General features: G+C 46.3%; 2 protein-coding genes across 15 annotated transcripts in view; one reads left to right on the forward strand and one right to left on the reverse strand.

Moving 5' to 3' along the window:
- Positions 1–9,369, forward strand: part of MYO7A (myosin VIIA) — a 101,826-nt gene extending 92,457 nt beyond the window's left edge. For 3 of the 4 annotated variants that reach the window (XM_032098967.1, XM_032098968.1, XM_032098970.1), the window contains 8 exons: positions 1,599–1,712; positions 2,754–2,841; positions 3,657–3,763; positions 3,959–4,144; positions 4,999–5,115; positions 5,590–5,673; positions 6,203–6,322; positions 6,973–7,062. In XM_032098967.1, the coding sequence (XP_031954858.1) occupies positions 1,599–1,712; positions 2,754–2,841; positions 3,657–3,763; positions 3,959–4,144; positions 4,999–5,115; positions 5,590–5,673; positions 6,203–6,322; positions 6,973–7,062 (906 nt within the window). Of the gene's footprint in view, positions 1–1,598; positions 1,713–2,753; positions 2,842–3,656; positions 3,764–3,958; positions 4,145–4,998; positions 5,116–5,589; positions 5,674–6,202; positions 6,323–6,972 lie in introns of all 4 variants that reach the window. The other variant, XM_032098966.1, reaches the window with a different exon arrangement.
- Positions 9,370–10,404: 1,035 nt separating this feature from the next.
- Positions 10,405–23,399, reverse strand: part of GDPD4 (glycerophosphodiester phosphodiesterase domain containing 4) — a 39,795-nt gene continuing 26,800 nt past the window's right edge. For 9 of the 11 annotated variants that reach the window (XM_032098975.1, XM_032098973.1, XM_032098972.1 and 6 more), the window contains 10 exons: positions 22,612–22,705; positions 20,934–21,079; positions 20,353–20,435; positions 19,300–19,450; positions 18,392–18,616; positions 17,433–17,590; positions 15,202–15,349; positions 14,007–14,089; positions 12,345–12,427; positions 10,405–11,423 (listed from right to left, as the gene is read on the reverse strand). In XM_032098975.1, coding sequence (XP_031954866.1) covers positions 11,392–11,423; positions 12,345–12,427; positions 14,007–14,089; positions 15,202–15,349; positions 17,433–17,590; positions 18,392–18,616; positions 19,300–19,450; positions 20,353–20,435; positions 20,934–21,079; positions 22,612–22,705 — 1,203 coding nt within the window. In that variant the 3' untranslated portion in view covers positions 10,405–11,391. Of the gene's footprint in view, positions 11,424–12,344; positions 12,428–14,006; positions 14,090–15,201; positions 15,350–15,473; positions 15,482–17,432; positions 17,591–18,391; positions 18,617–19,299; positions 19,451–20,352; positions 20,436–20,933; positions 21,080–22,611; positions 22,706–23,399 lie in introns of those variants that run through there. The other 2 variants (XM_032098982.1, XM_032098983.1) reach the window with 2 other exon arrangements.

Raw genomic sequence — 23,399 nt, forward strand, 5'->3', positions numbered from 1 at the left:
GAAAAGTTCAGCCTTTCCAGAAGCCTCTGGGCCAAAGCGTTACAAGGAAAATCCATCCTTGTCTACTCTTTTTGTAGTAGAGTTGTTGCAATTTGTGTTTTTCAAGATATGGGTGCTCTGCTGGTGTTCACTGGAGGGTTTACAGTATGACTGCAGAAAGAGGGAAGCTGGATGGGTTCATCCACTCACAGTAGCTGACAAGCCTTGGCTCTCAGTTATTTGGAGCCTAGACCAATGATACCCAGTGGGGTATCATGATGGGGCCCCGTGGGGACTGGGCAGAATGTTGCAGTACTGGCAAGTAGGTGACTGAAATTACCCCTTCTGACCTGAGATGACACAGAAATCATACCTGCACTCAGGAAGCTCTCACTAAGCATCTTACATGCTGATAAGGCAGCTAGTCATATTGATGCCAGAGCAGATAGGCATGTCCTTGCAGATACTGCTGTCTTACAGTACTGATTAGTCTTCCTATGAGGCTCACATCTCTCTCTTTTCTCATGCCCTTGGGTACAACTAAAATCCTGTATTCCCAAATGGGTTTATTTGTAAAACAACCCACACCCATAGAAGGAAAAGGATGATTCCCCTGCAGCAGCTGTGAGTGCCCTTGTTTATCTGTAATGGAGAGTTGAGCGAACTCTTGGGGCTTCTCATCACTTTGAGTATTTTTTCCTACATGACCAGCAGTGGACATGACACTGCTTTGTACACATGCATCTGTGTGAGAGCCAGTAGAAGGAGGCAGTGCGGACTTCTGCACTTGGATGGGTTTGCTGTGATCCTTTTGGCCATGGAAGTCATCATGTGGACTGGCAGAGTGGCATCATTCCAGTACAAGATGCATTTGCACTGAAGTGCTGCTGAGCATTAGCAGCACTGAACCCCAGATCAGACTCTCATGGGATGTGGAACATGGGTCCTGGTGGTTTGGTGATTCAGGCTAACACAGCCATGCATGTGGGGGTCAGGAGCTTAAATTCCTTAAACTGCTATGGACTGAATCTCATTAAGTGGGCAGAGCAAAACTGAGGCAATGTAAATGCTGAGCACAGCTCAAAAACCAAAACCAGAATTGGGATGTGCATAAAATGGGACAGATCTTTAAACATCCCATCTTTTAGATATCCATAAAACAGGAATCATTTTCCTTCTATTCTGCTATCTAGAAATCAGGCATCTGGCTTAGGCCTGGTCTAAGCCAGGCATCTGACTTCCTCAGCATCACTGGAGAAACAGTTGAGACAAATCAGCCTGGAGGTCTCTCACTCTGTCTTTCCCACCCCTCTTCCCTCAAACAAATAGTTCTGAGACTTCACTGTTAGATCAGAAAAATTTCCTGCATTGCCTAGAGAGCTCTGGATAAGCCAGCACAGGATATAGATACAGCATTACAAAGCACAATGGTACAGTAGTAGCGTGACAGAGCTTCTGCAGGCATCCCTTCCAATGCCCAGAGCCCCAGTCCACAATGTCACTGATTTCACTGGTGGTGGGCATCTAAATCCCTCTGTGCACCTGGAGCTCCTCAAAGAGAGCAAAAAGTGGAAATTAACCTTGAGACAGCAGTGGTGATGATCTTCCTCTCTCTATAGGCATTTGAGGTGGAATCCAGCACAAAAGCCAAGGACTTCTGCCAGAACATCTCCAACAGGCTGCTCCTGAAGTCCTCTGAGGGCTTCAGCCTCTTTGTCAAAATCTCTGACAAGGTGAGTGACCCACCCTGAGGTACTCGGGACAACCTGCTTACCAGTGGGTACACATTGGTGGAGCCACAGCCACGTGGTGAGCAGCATTTCTCTACAAGCTGTGTGGCATTTCTAAGTCAGATCTGATCTGATACAGGTGAGGTTTCCAGTCCCACAGCCCTGACTTCTAGCAGTCACCCCAAAGGACTTAAAGCACAGACAGGCAAAGCTCTCCTGGCCTGTTGCTGAGTTGGGTTTATGAGAAAGGACTAAGTAAGAAAAATGTGCAGCTTAGAGCTGCCTCTGGAAACTGGGAGAAATCTATGGAGATAGTCATCAGGAAGTGAAAAGAATTGTGGTGAAACAAGTTGCAATGAGGAGTAATGGGTGAAATTAGAGACAGAGCCTGAAGCAAGGCACTAGCAGGGGCTTTCTCACATCAGCAGTTTATAACGCCTCAGTGTTAGCAGCACAAAGCAGTGAGCAGCAACTACAGGAGAGGGACTGGGGCCAACCCTGCCTGTGGTGTCTTGTCACTTGTTTTGGGCACCACAATATAAGGAAATAAAGCTGTTAAAGAGGGCTATGAAAACAGTGAAGAGCCTTGAGGGGAAACCATACGAGGTCACTTGGTCTGTTCTGCCTGGAGGAGACTGAGAGGAGACCTCATTGCAGTCCGCAACTGCCTCATGAGGGGAGGAAGAGGGGCAGACACTGATCTCTTTTCTGGGGTGACCAGTGATGAGACCTGAAGGAATGGCATGAAGCTGTGTCAGGGGACACTTAGACTGGATACTAGGAAAAGGTTCTTCACCCAAGGGGTGTTTTGGCACTGGACCAGGCTCCCCAGGGAGGTGGTCATGGCACCAAGCCTGACAGAGTTCAGTAAATATTTGTACAGTGCTGTCAGGCACATGGTGTGATTCTTAAGGATATCCTGTGCAGGGCCAGAAGATGGACTTTGATGATCTTTCTGGGTCCCTTCCAACTCAGGATATTCTGTGATCCTGTTGTATGACTCACTTGCTTAGTCTTTATGACTTTATGGGCTGTGTCCCCTAGGTCATCAGCGTGCCAGAAGGAGATTTCTTCTTTGACTTTGTGAGACACCTGACAGACTGGATAAAGAAAGCAAGACCAGCAAAAGATGGTAACGATGACTTTTTTCTTTTATGGGTCACACACAGCCTTCCTACAGCCCTCCATCCCTTTCAAACAAGACTGACCACATAGTCTGCCACAAGCACTGGAACAGGCTGTTCATGGAAGTGGTGGAATCACTGTCCTCTAGTGTTCAAAAAAATGTAGATGTGGTGCTTAGAGACATGGTTTAGCGGTGCACCTGGCAGTGTTAGGTTAGTGGCTGGACTCAGTCTTAGAGGTCTTTTCCAACCTCAGTGATTCTGTGATTCTATTGGGCCACAGATTCTATTCTGTGATCTGTTGGGCCACACTGATAGGGGTGGTGCTCTCTACACAATCCCTGGGGACATCACCTGGAAGGTAATCCATCAAGGAGCAGCAAAACCTCTGCTCCAGGGCTAGTCCTGGCCCCTGTGAGGAACACCTGCTGGAGGACAGCTTTCCAGGAAGTGCCTGCAGGAAGGTTCCAGTGGTGGGATTCATCTCACCTCAGCAACCACATCCACAGTGGAACTGGCTGCAGCTCTGCTGAATTTACCAGTGGTTGCAAGACACAGGTGCCTCCAGGGTACAACTCCTCTGTCCTGTGTTAGGCATGGGCACTATCAGTGAGGTTGTGGAAGTGAACCCAGACACTTTTTTCACTTTATTAAAGCTTTGCATGGCAGTGATGTGGTTTCTTCTGCAACGTCAGAGCCCAGTTGGCCTTGTGAATGCCCCTGTCCCTGCAGGTTGTGATGGTGCATGGGCACTGCTGGATGCAGACACCGATCGCCAGCTGGTACTCTCACCATTGCTCTTATGTTTGCTTCACTTGCACAGGTATAGTGCCTTCCCTCACCTACCAAGTGTTCTTCATGAAAAAACTGTGGACCAACACAACGCCTGGAAAAGACTCAATGGCAGACTCAATCTTCCACTATTACCAGGTGTGCCGGGACTCTGCAATAGCTGTGGAGACTTGGGAGGGATTAGGAGTAGGTGTAAGGACTTGTCCATTTGCAAATGTTCCCTGGGCGCAGCCTCCTAGCCAGGGGCTGGATACCTCCACAAATTCCTTTTAACATCTGAGGATGAAGGTCCACAGGCATCCTCTCTATCTCTCTGTTCTTTCCTCCATGCAGGAGTTACCAAAGTACCTGCGTGGCTACCACAAGTGCTCACGGGAAGAGGTCCTGCAGCTGGCGGCTCTCATCTACCGGGTCAAGTTTGAGGATGACAAGTCCTATTTCCCCAGCATCCCCAAACTCCTGAAGGAGCTGGTGCCTCAGGACCTCATCCGGCAGCTCTCTCCAGATGACTGGAAAAGGGTAAACCAGCAGCTTGGTTCATAGGTGTGGCTGGGAGATGCCCAGTCTCTCGGGTAACTTTCATTGACATTCAGTGTTGAAGCTGGACTGCCAGAATGAGTGACCCGTGATCCTTCTTGAGCCTTATCAGAGCTTCAGCCTCCCTGGCACCACCAAGAGAAGAAATTGTGTATGCATGTTCACATACACATGCCTTTCCCTGGGTTTTCTTTGTCCTGAGGCTGTGGCTGTAGCGGTGGATGCAAAGCCAGAGGGAAACATGCTAAGAGATGGTCTCCTGTAGAGGTGGTCTGTCATTTAATGCAGACTAATGAGTAAAGGGATAATTCTCCATGCTTCACACAGGGAGAACTGTGGCACAAGTGCAAACAGGTCTAGCCTTAAAACATTAGATATGTCTCTCTGTCAAGAAATAGTCTGATAAGTCCTTTCCATTTCCTATCTGATATCAGCATCTCTGGATTTAAGATCTCTCAGTCTCATCTGCTGTATAAATTGAAGAATCAAAATTTATAATGTCTTTAATGGAGTCACCAGCTCAGCTCATCTAAGAAGGACCTGCCTTGGTTCCAGGCCCTGCTCCTGTGACCAGACAGCACTTTTTTGAAGTGTTATTGGAGCAGAGACTAGAACCAAGCATCAAGGCCAGGTTGGACTGGACTCAGAGCAACCTGCTCTAGTGGCAGGTGACCCTGCCTACTGAAGGAGATATGGACTACATGATCTTTCAAAGGTCCCTTACAACCCAAACTCTTCTATGAGTCTATCATTGTGGGACTGATGCTCCTTCCCTGCAAACATCCCTGGTGCCAGGTGGTGCAAACCCTCCATCTCTGTTATGTTCTCTATTGCAGTCCATCGTGGCATACTACAACAAACACGCGGGCAAAACAAGAGAAGAAGCCAAGCTTGCCTTTCTAAAGATTATCTTCAAGTGGCCTACATTTGGATCAGCATTCTTTGAAGTGAAGGTACCTGCCCTGGGGGTTAGCTGGCAGCTTGTAGCCAAGATCAGGAGCCCTGTACCACAGAGGGGTTCCAGATCTGAACCAGACTGGGACAACCCTGATGAAACAGGGAAGTAGTGTCATACTCTTCATCATAAAGGGCAAATACACTCATTCATTGCTGCCTTGCCTCTTTACACTGACAGAAGCATTGTAGAGCTTCAGCATATTTCAGTCATTGGGGCTGTTCCCACAGTTGTGCTGCTGAACACACAACAGCCCTTCTCTGTTTTGCCAAGGCAAAGGGGAACCTGTGGTTTTCCAAGAGATGTGTCTCTACCCACCACAAACCAAATCTGGACCATCCACCATGGCACTAGAGTTCCATCAAGGACTTTAGAAGCCAGTTCTGTCAGGAGAAAACAGGGAGAGAGGAAATAGGAAGGGGTCTGATTTTGCTTGATACATCCTCTAAGCAGTTCATCTCATTTCCAACAGCAAACTACAGAGCCAAATTATCCAGAAATCCTTCTAATTGCCATCAATAAGCATGGAGTCAGCCTCATTGATCCCAAAACCAAGGTAAGCAAAACTTAGGTATTCACCAGATGCTCCTGAGCCCAGTCCCCAAGCCCTTACAGAAGACATCCCAAAGAGTGCGTTGTTCAGAACTTAGTGAGTTCTCTTTAAGCCTAGTTAGAAAGGCTGGATGGACAGAAAACTTTCTGGAGGCAGAAATTCACTGTTGCACAGAGCCAGCCCAGCCTTTTTCAACAAAAGATGGATTGGGAGCATCAACTATTAGGGCCCGATACCTGGAGAATGCACACACTCCTTCCTTAATCCTTTCACAGGCAATAGGAAAGGAGCTGGAGTAAATGAGATCCTACTAGTTACTTCCACCACCTGCATGGTCATTCTAGTATGGCAGTCCTTCACAAGATATGGAGGATCTGGAGTCTTGATCTCACTGCCATTCCCATGAGTCTTATCACAGTAGACATCCTTGGCCTGCTGTAATGGAAAGTGAACAGGGACATGAGAAGTGCCCACAGCCCTTCATGGAAGTTGAGGCTCTGCATGTTGAGTGTCAGTCTTGTGTTCCCACCAGGATATTCTCATCACTCACCCCTTCACCAAGATCTCCAACTGGAGCAGTGGCAACACGTACTTCCACATAACCATTGGCAACTTGGTGAGAGGAAGCAAGCTGCTCTGTGAGACCTCCCTGGTAAGAAGCGTTAAAGGTTAGACAAATCCTGTCTTTAGCAGCAAATTGTGTCTCAAGGATTCTCTGGACTGAAAGTGGTCTCTCAGAAGAGCTGCTGATATGTTTTTTCTCATTCTGAATTTCCTATGGCTCTGCTCAATGAATCAGAGCTCTCACTTGGTCTGTCATCCAACATACAAGCAAGCCTAAGGTGCCTGGGGTGTTGCTGTGTCAGGACCACAGGGGACTGCTCCCTATCACTGGGCTGAAATACACCTTAAAGCTGGTGTGGGCTCAAGGGGTACTCTTGAGCCCTTTAACCAGTATCATTTACCCAGCTTGTCCCTAGTAACAATCACAGCAACAAACTTCCTCCTAGACTATCTTAAACCCAAAGCACAAAAGATAAGAATTCCTTCTGGATTAATTGTTACTAATCTGAGGCATTCAGTATTTTGTTGGCCATTTGAAAATTCATGTCCTATCCAAAGCTCCCTATGTCCTTAGCCTCAGCAGCATCCTGGGACAGGCAGTTCCTCAATCTCAATGTTGAAAATTTTGTTTGGACACTGTTCCTTGTGGAGAATGGGGAAACAGGTCAACGCAAGCGCAAGCCAGAGAGCGTAAACTGTGCTCCTAGAGGCTGCTAACATCTTCCCTCTCCTCCTCAGGGGTACAAGATGGATGATCTTTTGACCTCGTACATCAGCCAGATGCTAACAGCCATGAGCAAACAGAGGAGTGCAAAGGGTAGCAAGTGAACTGCAAGAAGCCACTGGCACGTGGTCATGGGGCTAATTCACCAGCTGAGGGCTGTGGGATACCCGTGCAGCTGGGCGAGAACCTTTGCCTCCCAGATGTGGAAGATGAGCCGAACACCATCAGGGAGTTCACTGGACTCTGATCTTGAGGGCTCCAATCCCACCTCCCATTCCAGCGAAGATGACTATCTCTGACCTCCTGTTCACCTTTCTCACCCTGCATCTCAACTCAATCCTACGCCTCAAAGATTTCCAGGGGACACCATTGCTCTCAGAGAATGACCAAGGCAAAGACACTCCAGCAGGAGGTTTGCCTGAACCCAATGGTTGGCATCACAAAGGCTCTTGGAAAAGGATTTGTGTGTCTGTGTGTGTGTGCGTGTGGTTTGCTTTGCTTTCATTTGTTGTTTATTTTCTTAAATATGAGAGCTGTTAGGATGCTAACAGGTTTTTGGTGAAGTTCTGGGAATTTCAGGTTTGAAGAGGAATAACAAAGCCCTGACCCATGCCGGAAAGATGTCCAGTGAACACTGCAGGGCTTGGTTTTTTTTGTCATTACAAAAGAATACACTGTGTTCTTAAGATGGACGGAAAGATAAAGCAGGCTGGGAGGAGCACATTTTAACTAGGAATCAGAATAAACAACCTACTGATCGAACAGGCTAGAGTACTAAAGTGCAATCTGTGCAATGCTGGAAATATTTAAAGAACAAATTTTAAAGTTTTGTTTCTTCTTCTATTTATTTTTTAAAATATTAAAAAGGAAAAAAAAAATCCTGTATTTCGTGCCGGTATCTGGATGATGACTCAGGGCTGAGGGTGACCTGCAGAACAATCCCTTGCCCAGGGATTCCCCAAGAGCCATGACTGCCAGAGGCTGAGTAAGGCACATCTTTCCTGACTTAAGGGCTCAGCTGGAAGTGAAGGTTGGAAAATTAGTTATCTCCTTTTTCTCCCTGTGTCCAGAAAAATTAACCTTGGGAGGACTTTTACTGCAAGCTTCAATATGGATGTAGGGGTTTTGAACACCCCATTCTTGGAAGACTGAGGGCGAGCCTATGTTGGGCTGTAATTCAAACATGAACTTGGCCGCTGCGTTTGTACCAGCTGAGGATTTTATTGTGCTTTGTGTGTGTGTTTCTGTATAAAGCAGCTCTTCATGAGTCCCAGCTGGACCTGAACCAACTCACAGCAAGGGCAGACTCCTGATTTCCGTGGGCTTTTCTTCATCTTTGACTGGCTGTACTCATCTGCTGGCTGTTTGCCTCACCTGCCACCCAACGCCACGCAGCGTGGACCAGCTTACTTTGGAGCAGAGATGGGATCTGCTGGCAGAGAGGAGGCTGAAACCATGTCGTGTCTGGGAGGATACAGGGGAAGAAGCCTGGGGGTGCCTTTCCAAAATCCAGGCTTCAAAGGAGCACATGGCTGGGTATGGGGTATCAGGAGAGGTGACAGTTGTCCACCAAGATCTGGTGTTGGTGCCACTGAGTGGATCTCAGTAGATGTTGAGGCCTCTCTTGGTCCCGTGCATTGGACTGGGTTTGGCTGCTTTTTGTAGAAGTCCATATTGTGGGGTGTCACATGCTGCTCTGTTGAGCTCAGCTGCGCTCAGGTCTCCAATACCATGGTGTGCCAGGGAGAACTGGCAGTGCTGCCTACCAGACCTCAAGGACTGTGACATCCAAGTGGGATGCAGCAGTGACTTAGGACTGTGGTTGCTCCATCAAAGCAAATGAGATGCTCCATGGAGACATCCCCCAGCCAGACAGGGCTGCTAGGAGATCCCATTCCTCCATCATCCCCTACCCAAAGCACTCTGGTGATGGGAGCATGGTTACACCAACCAAGGCTACGCTGGGAGCCCAGCTGCCTTCACACCATCCCTCTCTGACATTTCTCTCCCTTCCCCAGCTGCCATGATCCAGCTGTCCCAGGGATCCCACCTGTCCTTAGACACATGCCTATCATCACCACACCATCACTGCTTTTTCTGAGTCTCCAGCCATCCCTGCCTCCCATAGCACACTCAGCAGATGACCTGCTGCACAGCAGTGTTTCCAGAGCTGTTCTGGGTCATCTTTCCCCTCCCACTACCCTCATCCGTCCACTTACAGCTCTGTTGGCCTCCCATGCACCCCATAATTTTGGGGGAGGCTGGAACTCTGTGTGCGTGTACCTGTGTGTCTTATGTATTGGCATCTGCTGGCCTCTTTGTATTCACACCAAGCAATGTAACGTGAAAAAACGTATGTCCAAGTGAAATACTCCAATTAAAAAGCATCAAGTGGCTTGTGGGAGGCTGTTCTGCACTGTGCAGTTGTGGTGACATCTCCAGGGGGAAGGGTGAGATCAGGGCTCTTGGGTTCTTGGGGACAAGACTTCTCCTTGCACAGTTCAGTTTCTGGTGAGAGTATCCAGCAGTGGGGAGGAAACCATCAGTGTACCCAGACTGGAAATTAATTGAAATCTTTTCTTTTGGGATAAAAAACACTGAAGGCTGACAGTCTCCATTGCTTGTCCTCTATGACAAGGGCTGAATTTTCCAGTCAGTTTTGAGCTGAATCCCTGGAAGTGTTGGGTGAAAAGTTTGTGTGTGGGAGGCAGACGACCAGCCATGTGCTTAACAAGGTTGCCAGACCTTGCTAGCTGTGAAGGAACAAAAATAGTTAGCCACTGAGATGTGACAGATTGTAAGGCATTAAAGGAAACCAGGGGTCTAACTGGCCAGGCTCTGCCTAAGCAAGGCTTCTGAGGATGAGGAGGCTGAGCACAGGGAGTTACCAGTGCATATTGGCCAAGCAGCAGCTAGATGCATGGATCAAAGAGCATCGAGGTGGCTTTTCCCAATTAAAGGCAGCGGTTGGGGGACCACAGCCAAGCCCCTCACTTGAACACCAAGGGACAGGCTGAGGAGCTCATGGTGCACTCCATGCTCAACCCACATGCTCCCCACCTCCTACTTTGGCTGCTCACATACTTCCACGAGTGGTACCCACGACACCTATGTATGCAAGGCATGGGGAGGGGGATTTAACACCATCCGCTCCCCGTATTTCATAGATCTGGAGCTGCTCTACAACAATTCATCAGTCCTTTAGCCTTTTTCCAAAGGAGGATGCTTCATTTTTTGCATTTCTAGCCTCCAAAATACTCCAAAATTGCAACTTGGAAAGGTTTGGGTGCTTCTCAGCACAGATAACTCTGAAACCTAATCCTTTCCTCTCACTTGTGATCACATCATTTAACAAAAGGCTCATGTATGAGAAAATGTCTATAGTGTGAATCAGGTAAAGACTACTGTATTCTTTCCCAGTTTGCTGAAATAAGAACAAAACAAGATAGGAGAGGTAAAATGTATTTAAAACATCACTTGAAATTTACAAAAAACGTATTCTTATTATCTGTTCAAGTAGAAATATATGGCTTAAACCTGAGAGATGTTTACATCTCCCTTACAGAGCATAGGCCCCCTCCCCACTGTGTGACAGCAGCCACCTGGGAGAAATGAAAATTGGAATAAATCCCAGGGTGTAGTACAGGTGTACAGACCTTCCCAAGGGAAAAGCAAACAGGACACTTGGTGGGACCAATTCACACACAGCTCCATCCTTCTGAAGAAAAGTTGTTGGTGTGTTACCGGTCATGGTCCCAGTAGCTACATGGCCAAGACATTATAAATCCTTCAGCCCCCATGGGAATGACATGCCTTCACCCACAGACAAGGGGAGGAGACTGTCCTGTTAGGCTATGGCAGGGCAAGAGTGGGGAAAAGGAAAACCAAAGTTGCCCCTGTCTCTGTTGTAGAAAGGTACCTATTGTAATGACCCAGCCAGCAGCACCATCGTGGTGGAGATAGTGTGCTCTTGGGGGTGGTGGACACCTGCAAGGAGGGAGGAAGGGAGGTAGTGTGTGAAGAAGAGGCTGGTCTGATAGGAGAAATCTGGGCACCTGAGAATGAGGAGGGCTGGAGGATGCTCAGATGTTTGCAGCATGTGTCAAAACAGGGCTTACACACAGCACGAATGATTGCCCTGGGGGATGCCAGTGGTCTCAGGGGTAAACGGTGGCTTCCATGTGGTTGCTGCATCTCACCATAGTGCACAGTTTCTTCATGGCTGCAACTCCATCTGTGCTCTCCTACACCCCAAGGATCCCTGACAGGCATGGGAATGTGACAAAAGCTGTAGGAGAGGAAGGTTGGTGCTCATCTCCAGCAGGGCCATGAGGGCAAATGGCTCCTCCTCACCAGATAGATCTGAGGCCCCCCCCAGCTGGTCTCCTCAGCCTCATCGAGGATGGCAGGTCCATGTCCCTTCTCTGCCCATGTCAGGCCAGGACGGCAGGCATGTCGTTGAGCTCTGGAAAAGGAGACACATGATGAGCTACCAAACATTTGCATCTGTTCTGACAGCCTGTGAGCAAACAGAACCTGTTTGAAAAGGCATGCAGCCCAGGTTTGGTCATTTTTTCTGGATGATAGCTCCATGGGTGCAGAAACGTGGTGCATGGGAGGGTCCTCAGCCAATCCCACCCTGCCTGGCAGAACCAAGAGTGCTCAGTGCCTCCAGAGTCTCTTTTCACAGCATCGCAGAGTAATGAATATTGGAGGGGACATCTGGAGGAGCCTTTGCTTGAAGCAGGGCCAATTGGATTGTGCTGCTAAGGGGTTTGGGGCTGAGATTGATGCCTTTTCCTGGTCTTAAAATCAAGAGTCAAACACGGTTAGAAGGGAAAAAGGGATTTTACCTTGGTATTTATTTTAAGGATCCTTAGGTGCACACGTCCAGGTTGAATGCACCTCAATGCACACTGCAATGCACACCCTCCCAAAGATCAGGTATAATATTATAGGTCTTACTAGTAGCATACCTATCAAAGATTGCCCAATGAGAGGCTCAAATGAGCCCCTCTCCCCAAGGAACCTTCCCCTGGATGGTTCTATCTTAGTTTACAAATGTGTTCTGGAGGGGACCTTGGGGTCTGGGGCACACTGATCCCTAACTACGAAGCTTCTAAGATGTTTAGTCTCCTAGCTGAACAAACAAGTCCAAGAATGTAGGCAAAAAGCACTAAGAATACAGAAGTTGTAAAAAGGTATAACAGGGGTTTATAAGAAAAGGCAAGAAATCATCATGGCATCAAGATAACCCAGACTGCATCCTTCCTCATAACCTTCCTTATAACTATGGACATCCATCACCAACCCATCCATCAGGATCCCAGTGGTCCCACAGAGACCACCCTGAGCAGGATGCAGCTGCTCTCCTTGCCCTGCTCACCTGTCTTGAATTTGTTGTATGTGCCATTCTCTATCATTGTGTTACTGTCCGGGACACAGCAGGAGAAATTCTTCTCTCGCCACCTGCATGGGGCAAAGCATCTGGGTCAGGCCACTGCTTGCTGTGGTTTTCCTCACAGCCCCCTGCAGCCTTGGACACCTTTTTCCTACTTTGTGAGGGCAGGTATTTTGGGATTTTCTCAGGTCCTTACCGAGAAAGGACTTGAGTGCATGACTGATGTCTAAGCACCCACACTCCTGTGTGCAACAGCATTTTGAAGGCAACTTTGTGACTAAGCCCTGTTTTCTGAGCAAGATTTAAGAGCTCCAAAGCCCCAGAAATGTTTACAGCCACTGGCTCTTAAGGAGCCAGGGCAATTTAAAAATTGTGATTTTGGTGTGTTCATAAACCTGACAAGACCACACAGGGCACTGAGGCATTGCTGATGGCCCTTCAGTCCCAGGAGGGCTGGGGATGCCCTTGCTGGAAGGGCAGCCAGGAGGACTTCATTGTTTGGTTGGACCAGAAGCATCCACAGGATCCTGGGAAATGCACACAACAGGAACATGATCCTGGAGGAGATGGGCATGGGAAGGTCTGACGGTGGTGGTGATGCTTTGCAGGGGTGGTTGTGCACCACCCTACAGCCTTGAAAACAGAATGAAAGCAGGACCTGAGGAGAGGAGAGCAGAGCAGAGTAAGACAGGAAGGAAGGGAGGGAGTAATCTTGCCTTGGGAAAAGCCTGGATGCCCAGCAAAAATGCCTGTACAGCTATTAGTTCATCGCTGTCAAACTACCAATTAATTTTTTCATCATCCCAGAGCAATAGTAGCCCTCCAACCTTTTCCTATGCCGAAGCAAGTCACAGTTAATGGCAGGCCAGAGTGCTCACCCAGGGGCTTCCCAAACTTTCCTCTTGCTGCCACTGGCAGCAAAGTTGTACTGCCAGCACCCTGCAAAAAATCTCCCCTGGGCTGCCTGCTCTGATCCTGCCACCCATCCACAGACATCCAGCTGAAGAGCCCAGCACATCCTGCTTTCCTTGGGCACTACTGGGATGAGAGCATAGGCATGTTCCTCATACAGCTGTGGCAGGGCAGAACATCCAGCAGCCAAACATGACCAGCTGGGGTGAGCCTGTTCTATGAACCCCAAATTTCCCAATAATCTTTGACAGAGGGGAAGGAAAAAAATGTGGTGTCTGTGACACAGTCAGACATTTTTGTGTGGGAGGATGGATTTCCTGTGGGGTTCTGGCATGTGCAGAAAGAATGGGATGCTCTAATATTAACAATGGGAGCTTTCCTAGCAAATCAGTCCAATAAAACATTGTCAAATAGTAGTAATAGAAAAATAATTTCCTTTCTCAGCCCATCAGCTTTGATAATTGGTTTATGTTGCTATTATAAATCCACCAGTTCTCCACTGAATCCTGAAGGTAGACAATGCCTGAGCTGCCAAAATGGAAAGGGAAAATGAGAGAAAGCAGGAGAAACAGAGAGGTTTGGGGGGACTTTAGGGGCTTTCTTCCATTTCCAGAAGAGAAAGCTAATGTTCTCAAGTGTAGTTTTAACCCTTCAGGTCACCTGAACGCATCCCTCCTTCCCTCCACCTGGAGCAAAAGATCAGGTTAGAATGGCCATTAACAACTTGGTAGTTACCAGTGCAGAGCAAAGATGAGTGAGATGAGGAATGCAGAGGTCAGATCTGTCAGGATCCACATGATGTTGTACTGCCGTGGAGTCTGGAAGAGAAAAACGGAGGCTGTGTCCACCACTAAGGACCACAAGATTTGCAAAAACAGTTACTCAAGCTCTTTCTTCCTGATTGAATATGGCTGTTCAGCTGCCTGGTTTGCATCTGCAGTAACATCCCTTGAGTATTTAAAGCATTTGGTGGCATTTCAAAGTGGCCACTTACCACTGCGTTGTGTTGGTGCCAAACCATTCTCCTTCATAAAAGTGGGTCTGTTTTACCATAGAAGATTTTACCGTATCACAGTGAATGCCACAGAAACCTCTTGTGTGTACAGGCAGGCCTTGCACTTCTCTGCTTCACGCCAATAACAACATTAACTGGTGGCATCTCATTTTCTCTGGAAAAACTACCCTTCACTGAACACCACAGAGAGCCTGGGGTGGCTCCTGCTTTAAGTCTAAGAGCATCTCAAGATTCATCCTTAGACTGGACCTCCACCCAAACTTAGGATGGACAGAAACACTGCAGTTCTCTGGAGGGGAGCATTGTAAAATCTAATTCAAGAGTGTGAAGCCAACTGCTTAAAGTCCTTACAGAGACTCTGGTGGGACCAATGCCCCAGGTGCTTCTTGGCCCTACAGGTTGTCCAAGGCAGAATAACAAATAGAGAAATTATGTGAAAATTTCTCCCAGAAGGAAGGCTTATTTCTGTGGTTGTTTCCCTTGGACTTGTAGAACAAGACCAAGTTTGACAAGGGCAGTGGGATGCTCTGGGAAAAGAGAAACTTCTGACATCAGTAAGGTGCTTCAAAAGGTTAGAAATGGAAATCCTCATGCATCAGCTTGTTCCCTCAAAGGTCCTTCCTTTCTTCCTGCACAAGTCTCAATATAACTTGTTTTCCCTGATCCCAAGGCCTGAGCTGATAATCCTAACAACTAGGGTGCTTCTTCCTGAGCTAGGAGAAAAGAGAAGGGTATGGTAATACCTGTAGTGTCTTAGATGTTCCAGTAAGCCAGGTTTCAACTCAGGTCCTTCTTATGCAAAGGATCCTTAAAGGATGCTTTCTCCATATGTGAACTGGCCCATAGTCTCCAAAGGTAACCATGAACATCCCAACCCTACTTCCCACCCCTGAGACAGAGAAGACTTCCACTTACCATGAGGAAGAGTGGCTGGCTGAGATCCTTCAGCAAGTGGACGGCATTGGTGGTCACAGAGTGTGCCCCAGAGCACCATGCCAGGGAATAGAGCCATGGCTCGTTGACCACATAGAAGTTGGTGGTGATGTTTGCCTCGGCGTATTTCCTTTAAAAGACCAAAAGGCAACAACCTTCATTGAGCAAGGAGATTAGTACTTCCTTCGGGCTTACTCAAGGAGATTCGGGAAGATCATGGGAAATGGTTGTAATCTTCTGTAGGAAGTGCTTACTTTACGACCTAGATAAGGAACATAAAGGAAAGCCAACCAGCCAATAATTAATCATTAACAATTGGTCAATACAGAATAGCTGAACAGCTGGAAACAAATGCAGATAAAATGCCCAAAAGGTCAAAACCTTTCTAATCCTTCTGCCATATTAATCAATGTAACAATGTGTTTGTAAAGGAGGCTGTTCAAGTAACAAGCAATAGAAAAGGAAAAAATGGCCTCAAGCTTCACTAGGGAAGGTTTAGATTGGATATTAGGAAAAATTACTCGATGGAAAGGGTTATCAAGCTTTGGAATCAGCTGCCCAGGGAAGTGCTGAAATCATCATCTCTGGAGGTATTTAAAATATGTGGATGTGGTACTTGGGGACATGGTTTAGTGATGGGTTAGGGAGTGTTGGGATAATGGTTGGCCTTGATGATTTTAAAGATCTCTTAAATCTAAACAATTCATGTTATTCTATAATCTCCCCACATTGTGTTCAAAACCACCACAGAATCACAGAATAGCCTGAGTTGGAAGGGACCCAGAAGGCCACAGAGTCCAACTCTTCAGTTCAGGGCTCATGTGAGGATTGAACCCACAATGCTGGTGTTGGTTAGAGCACCTGAGTTGGTTAGACCAGCTGAGCTAATCTTCGAAGCTGACCACCCAAGTTTGTTATGGTTGCTCCATCAACTCATCATTTCTCAAGTTATTATGAGCTATTGAAACTTGATATGAAATAAGTTCATTCTTTGTATAAAGGTAATGTATCATCAGTATCAGCATTTATATATCTACCTAGGATCTATCCAAGGTTTACCCAAATGGATCTGCCTATGACTTTTAATAGCCTTTCAGCCTAAAGAAAAGAAGGCTCTGAGGAAACAGAGTACTTTGCAGTACTGAGAGGGGCTACAAGAGAGCTGGAGAGGGACTTTTTACAGGGGCACTGAGTGACAGGACAAGGGGGAATGGCCTTAAACTGGAGGAGGGAAGGTTTAGATCAGACATTAGGAAAAAATTCTGGATTGTGAAGGTGGTTGAGACACTGGTATAGGTTGCCCAGAGAGGTTGTGGACTCCTCATCCCTGGAAGTGTTGTGTTCAAGGCCAGGCTATGGGGCTCTGAGTAATCAGGTCTAGTGGAAGCTTCCCTGCCCGTGGCAGGGGGGTTGGAACTAGATGGTGCTGAAAGTCCCTTACAATCCAAACCATTCTGTGATTCTATGATTTTATGATTTTACATCCTGTGACAATTATAATTGAGAAAACATGAACATTACTCTTGTCCAAAGGATTGAAGTTTTTCCTTTCTTTTTAATTTCAACTAGACTTCAATGGTTTTGTGCATTGGAAAGAGCAAAAAATCCTATTTACAAGAGGAGACCTAGACAGGTAAAGCTTGGGGGGTTTCATGTGCGAGTAGCATTTTGGAAACTCCTGCAATGAATGTGAAGCCTTTCATCATAGAAATTACATTTTCATTGTGTCACATGCAACAGAGTACTGGTAGCAACAGACAAGAAATGATGTCTCCAAAACACTGGCTACAAGAGGGTGATGGTCTCTCACCACAGCATTATGCACTCCCACTGATGTTTGCAGAAGAACCATGGAAGGCTAAATAGTTGTTCATTCTCCATGATTCAGTGTTGGTGGGACTGAGGATGGCACAAATAAAAAGACAAATCAGGATACACCTGTGTTGTTCTTACCAGAAGATCCTCAGATCCTGGCAAATATGGAATTGAGGACAGCAGGGTTTAATTACACGTGCCACCTCTTAGTCAACAGGAGGAGTGAACTGCAGTCTGTCACCCCTAAAATACATCAGGGATGGCTACTTGATCTGAACGACCTGTTCCCAAAATATTCTAGTCTCTGGAACTGGTCACTGGAGGGAGACATTGTCCCATGCATGAGGCAAACATAGTCCAGATGCACCCCAAAGATTACACTTGGAGCTGAAACCTACCGGATATCTTCACTGGACATTTCAGTGTAGACCAGATTGAGTTTGACAATATTGTGCTTTAATAGGTCTTCTATTGGTGCCTTTCTGCCCATCGTGTGCTGAAACCCAGGAGCGACAGACTGAACAAAGGATCTCACACTGTTATGCAGCCACAGAACCTGCAGGCAACAAGAAGAACCAGGGAATTCTCAGCAGAAGAATTCATGCCCCTAATATGCCCCACTGTTCACACAAACACAGTAAAGATAACGTCTTGAGGGGCTTAACCCAGTTTGTCAAATGACTTTCTCCCAATGATCAAAGAACATTCAGATGCAGGGTTAAAACTTGCAAGTCACTTTTATCAAGAAAAAAGTATCCACTGTTTCTTGCTTACCCACTGGAAATCAGTAAGTACATTTCACACAGCCCAACAAAAGATGCAGTGTTGAAAATGAATGAAAAGACAGCTTTGGTCTATGGAAAAGGCAACCGAAAATATTCTGTTCTATCATTCTTCCAGCATGGAAGAAAAGATCTTCAGCAGATACAGATCAGCATAACTCCCCAGACATCAATGGTACATAACCTGATTCCCATGAGTTTAGCAGTCATCCATTGCCAGGGGCAGGAAGGCAATATTACAATTTATTTTAATTTAAGCCAGGAATTTTAATGCAACATATGAAATAAGCATGAGTAGCAGGGAACAGACTGACAATTAGTATATTTATGAAAGGGTGCTGTTTAGGGGCTAAGGCATCAGCTGGTATATACACTGCCTTTTTCCTGTGCTGCTGAAGGATTACACCCTTGTGAACCTTCTGAGGAACTAATAGTAGGAATATACTCCAAATGATGCCTTTTAAATCAAGTTAAATGCAAAGGGCCAATTTTATGCAGGTGAAATCATGCAGAGTATGCCCCAAAGTCCCAGTTAGGAGAGCAAGAAAAAGGGATATGGAGTGAGGCCACCCTACCAGATGGCGTTTAATCTTCGACTCCTTGAGGATGACGTCCAGGATTTTGCGGATCCACAAGTTCCTGTAAGGATGTCTCTCTGGAGGGCGGTAGAGATCAAATATCACAAGTTTATTGTGACTGTCTGCGAGGCGCAAAAAACCACTTAGCGTGTAAATGGACTGATTCATTGCCTGGTTTTGATCTGCCTTTGACAGCGAGCCCATCCCTAAAAATGGTTTGTTCTAGAAATAAACAGATATAAAAAAAAAAAGGAAATCAATCAGGCAGTTTGCTCTGGGAGTCAGCTGTATCTCTAAGAGGGAAAATGTTTGATGTCAGTCCTCAACAGGTGGGGATGTTTTATTTTGCTTATTTCTTCTACATAAGAAACGGGGAAGCTAACCCAGGCTGTGAGGACATTGCTTCTGGGACCTAAACTGCATAGTTCACAGCTAGCTCTGCTGTGCTTCTCTGTCCCACCTTGTTAGCTCTGAGTATTATAAACAGCACATTGAACAAGTAGCTCTTGTCTTCTTCCCCCAGCTCACGAGCTCTGCTGCTGCCATGATAAGGTGACACAGGAACACCCACCAGCCAATTGTTACAGGTCTCCTTAGCCTAAAGGCAAACTGGACAAAGCAAAGAGACCCAAACTAAAGGATTTACTCTGGCTTATTGGGAGTTTTGGCTCAACTAGAAGTTCCTCTTCTAACACTGATGCTGTTAAATAATAGGCAGCTGGTGTCTCTTCTACATCTAGTTGGTGATAGTCATGAGATGATAGAAAAGTTTGGATTGGAAGACACCTTTAAAGCTCATCTAGTCCAACCCCCCTGCAATGAAAAGGGACATGTCCAACTGGATCAGGTTGCCTAGAGTCCAATCCAACTGACTTTCAATGCTTCTAGCTCTTTATGATATTTACCTTAAGGAACCATGTTCCAGCATTCAATTTCTGCAGAGAATCCCAGGAGAATAACGAAGCAGCTTTACCAGTCTCATTAGGGTAGACCTCATGGATGTTAGTTGTCCTTCTCAAGGTGTCGTCATGCATGAGGAAAGGAACCCCATCATAGCTGCCAGAGAGCAAGAGTTCAGGTCACCTGGGGTACAGGTTCATTCACAGCATGAGCAGATTCATGCCAGGTCAGAAGACCATGTGGGGTGCTGTGAATGCAGCAGTATAGCCTCCCTCAGTGCAGAGAGTGCAATATGGAGGAATGCTGAGGCTCAAGACATCAGGTTATTTCCAGCTTAAATACTTCTAGGAGATCTCACAGAAGTCATGCTCATCTGTGCCTCAGTTTCCCTAGGGGCAACATGAAGGAGGAGACCTTTTTGCCTGCCAACTCCCCCAAAAATGGTTAGTAACTTATGGTTGAAATCTCTTTTTGCTGACATCAAAGTGTTTCTCTGGTTTTCAGAGGACTGAATTCTGAATGGACAGTGATGGAAATGCAAAATTTTCTTTTATAGAAAGGTCTAGTCGAGTAGAACATCTAAATATTAGTGTTTTTCTCATGCAGTGCCTGGAAACAGCTCATCCTGCACAGAATGCTAGCATTTCATGGCAATGGGTTCACCAAAGGCAATTAAAGATCTAATAATTAGGGCAGTGCTGTCACAAATCTGAACACAATTTTCTGTTGGTTTGTAGACCTCATATAACCCTCACTATGATCTGGAAGTCAGACTAGAGTAGGGACTTGTCTCTATACTCTGCCAAGCATTTAAAACACGATCGTTAAATCAATAGCTGCAGCTTATTGACCTGCCTGAGAACAACCATGCCCTACAGCCCCTGCCATCCCATGACAGCTGAGGGACCCTGTCCCAGGCATCAGTAAAACCTAATTGCCTGGAGCTGCATCTCTCCAAACACGTTTCTGTAGTGAGTGGTGAGTATTTTGGACCAAACCACTACAAGCTCTTAGAAGAAGCAGCGTATATTCTGTGAGATGCGATGTTTTGCCCTCACCTTATGGTGACATCTGTTTCAAGACCATCCCCGCCATGCTCAATTGTCTTCAGAAATGACATCTCAGTGTTTTCTGGCGCCAGCTGAAAAAAAAAAGCAGATGAGCGGATCATTTTTAAACACTCTCTGGAGGACTCTGTAAATACTTTCTGCCTCTTTGTAACATCTCTGTTTTTATTAAGGGAGCATCATTATAATGTTAAAGTCTACTGTTTATTCTCTTCCACTTTGGCCAAACCCATCTTGTAGAAGAATAACAGAATCGTAGAATGGTTTGGGTTGGAAGGGACCTTGAAGATCACCCTGTTCCAATCTCCCTGTCAGGGCAGAGACACCTTTCACTAGACCAGGTTGCTCAGGGCCCCCTCCAACCTGGTCTTGTCCCTCAGGAACAGTGTTTTCCTTGTAAGCAAACCCATGCAGTGATGTCTATGGCATGCAGTCCCAATGACCAGAAATGTCTCCCACCCTCAGCAGATTTCATGGGAAAAAAAACCAAACAAAAGAACAACTGAAGATGATGATGAAAGTAGTAAGGCAAAGGATGAAGAAACGACATAAAATAACTTCTTCAGACCTACCATTGGTGCTCCACGGTGTCCAATGAGGGCTGGCTTTGGTCCAAGTGTTCCCTTCTCTCTGATGCAAGGAGAGTACATTCCCAGAGGTATCAAGAAAAGAAAGAGAAGGATAGCCAGGTATGGACCAACAATTACCACCTGAATAACTGAAAGAATTTGAAGGAGGAAGGCTAGAGTTAATCCACATTGTAATGTACGAATCTGCCTTGCTGCTTAACTTCTAACACAGTCCTCCAGCTAAGTAGCTTTTGGGCTTCGTCCAATCCCTTTATCAATCCCTTCTTCCCCTTATTTTCACTTTCTCTCCAAACAATGCAATGCAGGAAAACAAGTTGGTCAAAGCAAGGATGCAGGCTTAGTCAGGACTGCAGGTTTTATGCTTTAATTACATCTCACTATGCCTTACAGCAAGATATGGCTTTATTTCTTTTTTCTTTAGACATGGTGCAATGAAATCTCCATCTGTAGAAAAACAATCCTCAACAGAAGGATGCTAATTTTTTCTTTCTCAGATAAGAACAAGCACCATTTTGAAGTTTCATTCACAGTGAAGAAGAGTAGGTACCTCTCCTTCAACTGTGTTGCATTTCCTTACTGTGAATACTTCCCTGGTTCATTCAGATTGTTGTTAGTGCCCTTCTGTGTGTGACCTAGAGAATCCTATGGACTGAGAGCATGGATATTGCACCTCAGAAACTTGCCAACTCATTACCTACAGTCTTCTCTGGACTTTGTTGACACATTGCCCAAGAGCCCCGGGCGTCCTTCACCTCAGGGACCAAAAGAGTTCTTCTGAGAAATGAGCACCTATGCAACACCACCTCTTTCTTGAATGGGTACCACCATCCCTCTGTGCCAGTGGCTCTGAAGGATGTACTAAGCTAGGAGTACCTCAGGCATGGTGGTGTGTAATATCTAGGGTGCCTGCATATTCTCCCCCAACCTCTCCAGCTGCAGTTCAACAAGAAAAGTCTTGGACAAGGAAAAAAATGCTTTCACCAGTCCATTCGGTCTGTGATTTTTATTGGAAACCAGTGTCTGAAGGTGGGTGTCAGGTAGATAATTTTGGCTGTATGGAGAGACAATCAGAGAAAAACAGTCACTCCCAGTCAGGCTTTTCTGCAGTTGTTCCTGGCATCTGGCTTTGTCCTTACAACATTTGGTCATTCTTCCTAGAGGTAGGCAGGAACTTCCCATGAGATAACACTAGGAACTGATCAAAAATCTCTTTTCCCTATCTCATCTGGCTTCTCCTGAGATACATTAGGCTGAAGTGATTTGTCTGACTGGACTGGAGATCCCTTCTCTATACAGCAAGCAAAAATCAGCCAAGGGAGCTGCTACTGGCTGCTTTCTCCTGCAGAGGGCTAAACAAATTTTCACTCATGACTCAGAACATGGGTGCTTCTGCTAGTCTCCACCATCTCAACACAGATCACTGCCTCAGTATAGGGAAAAACAGTGCAAGATAACATGCAAACCAGTAATACGTTGGGACAGAAACAGGGCAGTGCACAGCCCGAGTCCCAGCCCCACTCATTTCCTTGGGATATGCAGAATTTGAAAGTCTCCTCCAGCTGGAGTGCAAGTGTGGGAGGAAAGGGCTCCTGCATCCCCCTTTTCTCATACTGATATATATCTTTTATCATACAGAGAGCAGGAACCAGAGCTGCCATACCTTTCTTATCTGCTCTGATGGCATGAAGAGCCACAGGCCAGGAAAGAAGGACCATGATGGCAATTGCCCCTATGTGGAGATAAGGAGCTGTGACCTGGCAGGCAGAAAAAAGGATTTTAGTCAAAGGATGAACTGTGGAGACAGATGGAAACAATCCCCATCAGAGCTAGAGCCCTTACCCCTGGATGGGCTCCTGCTGCAGATACCAGCAGTTAACCACTCTCCCTCGCTGTGTTGGATCCACCAAACACCTCAGGACTCAGAGGAAAGGCCAGGCCAGGGAGGAGTGTGCCTGAGGAGTGCTCCTCACTTCTTTACTTTTTCCTAAGTCAGCTGAAGGGGACACAACTACCCTCCTCCATGAAGACATGATTGCCACTACTGATATGCCATAATCTGTGAGCATCTTCCAGTTTAACCCAATATAAACCACTCCAATGCCATCCAGGAGATAGCTTTCTCCACACCACACCACACTGCAGTTAAATCATTAAACTGATCTCAACACACCTGAGTGATAAAATGTGGTATTTACTAGCTGTGGTATGAAACTAAATACAGTGGTGTAAGAGAAGCAGATATATTAGATAACATTGCTGGACAGATAATGATGCCTTAGGTTTTAACTTTAAGTCAATAGATTTGATTTCTTTAATCTTAAAGATTAAACAAGAAGATTATAAGACAAGAATCACTTCCATGCTTCTCATGAATGCATGAATAGAGTTGGAAACCAAGCAGAACTACAGATCCTGAATGGTTGCTGGTTTGATACGTTTTTCCCCAAA

Source organism: Corvus moneduloides, chromosome 2 (genome assembly GCF_009650955.1).
Source record: "Corvus moneduloides isolate bCorMon1 chromosome 2, bCorMon1.pri, whole genome shotgun sequence".
NCBI classification, from domain to species: Eukaryota; Metazoa; Chordata; class Aves; order Passeriformes; family Corvidae; genus Corvus; species Corvus moneduloides.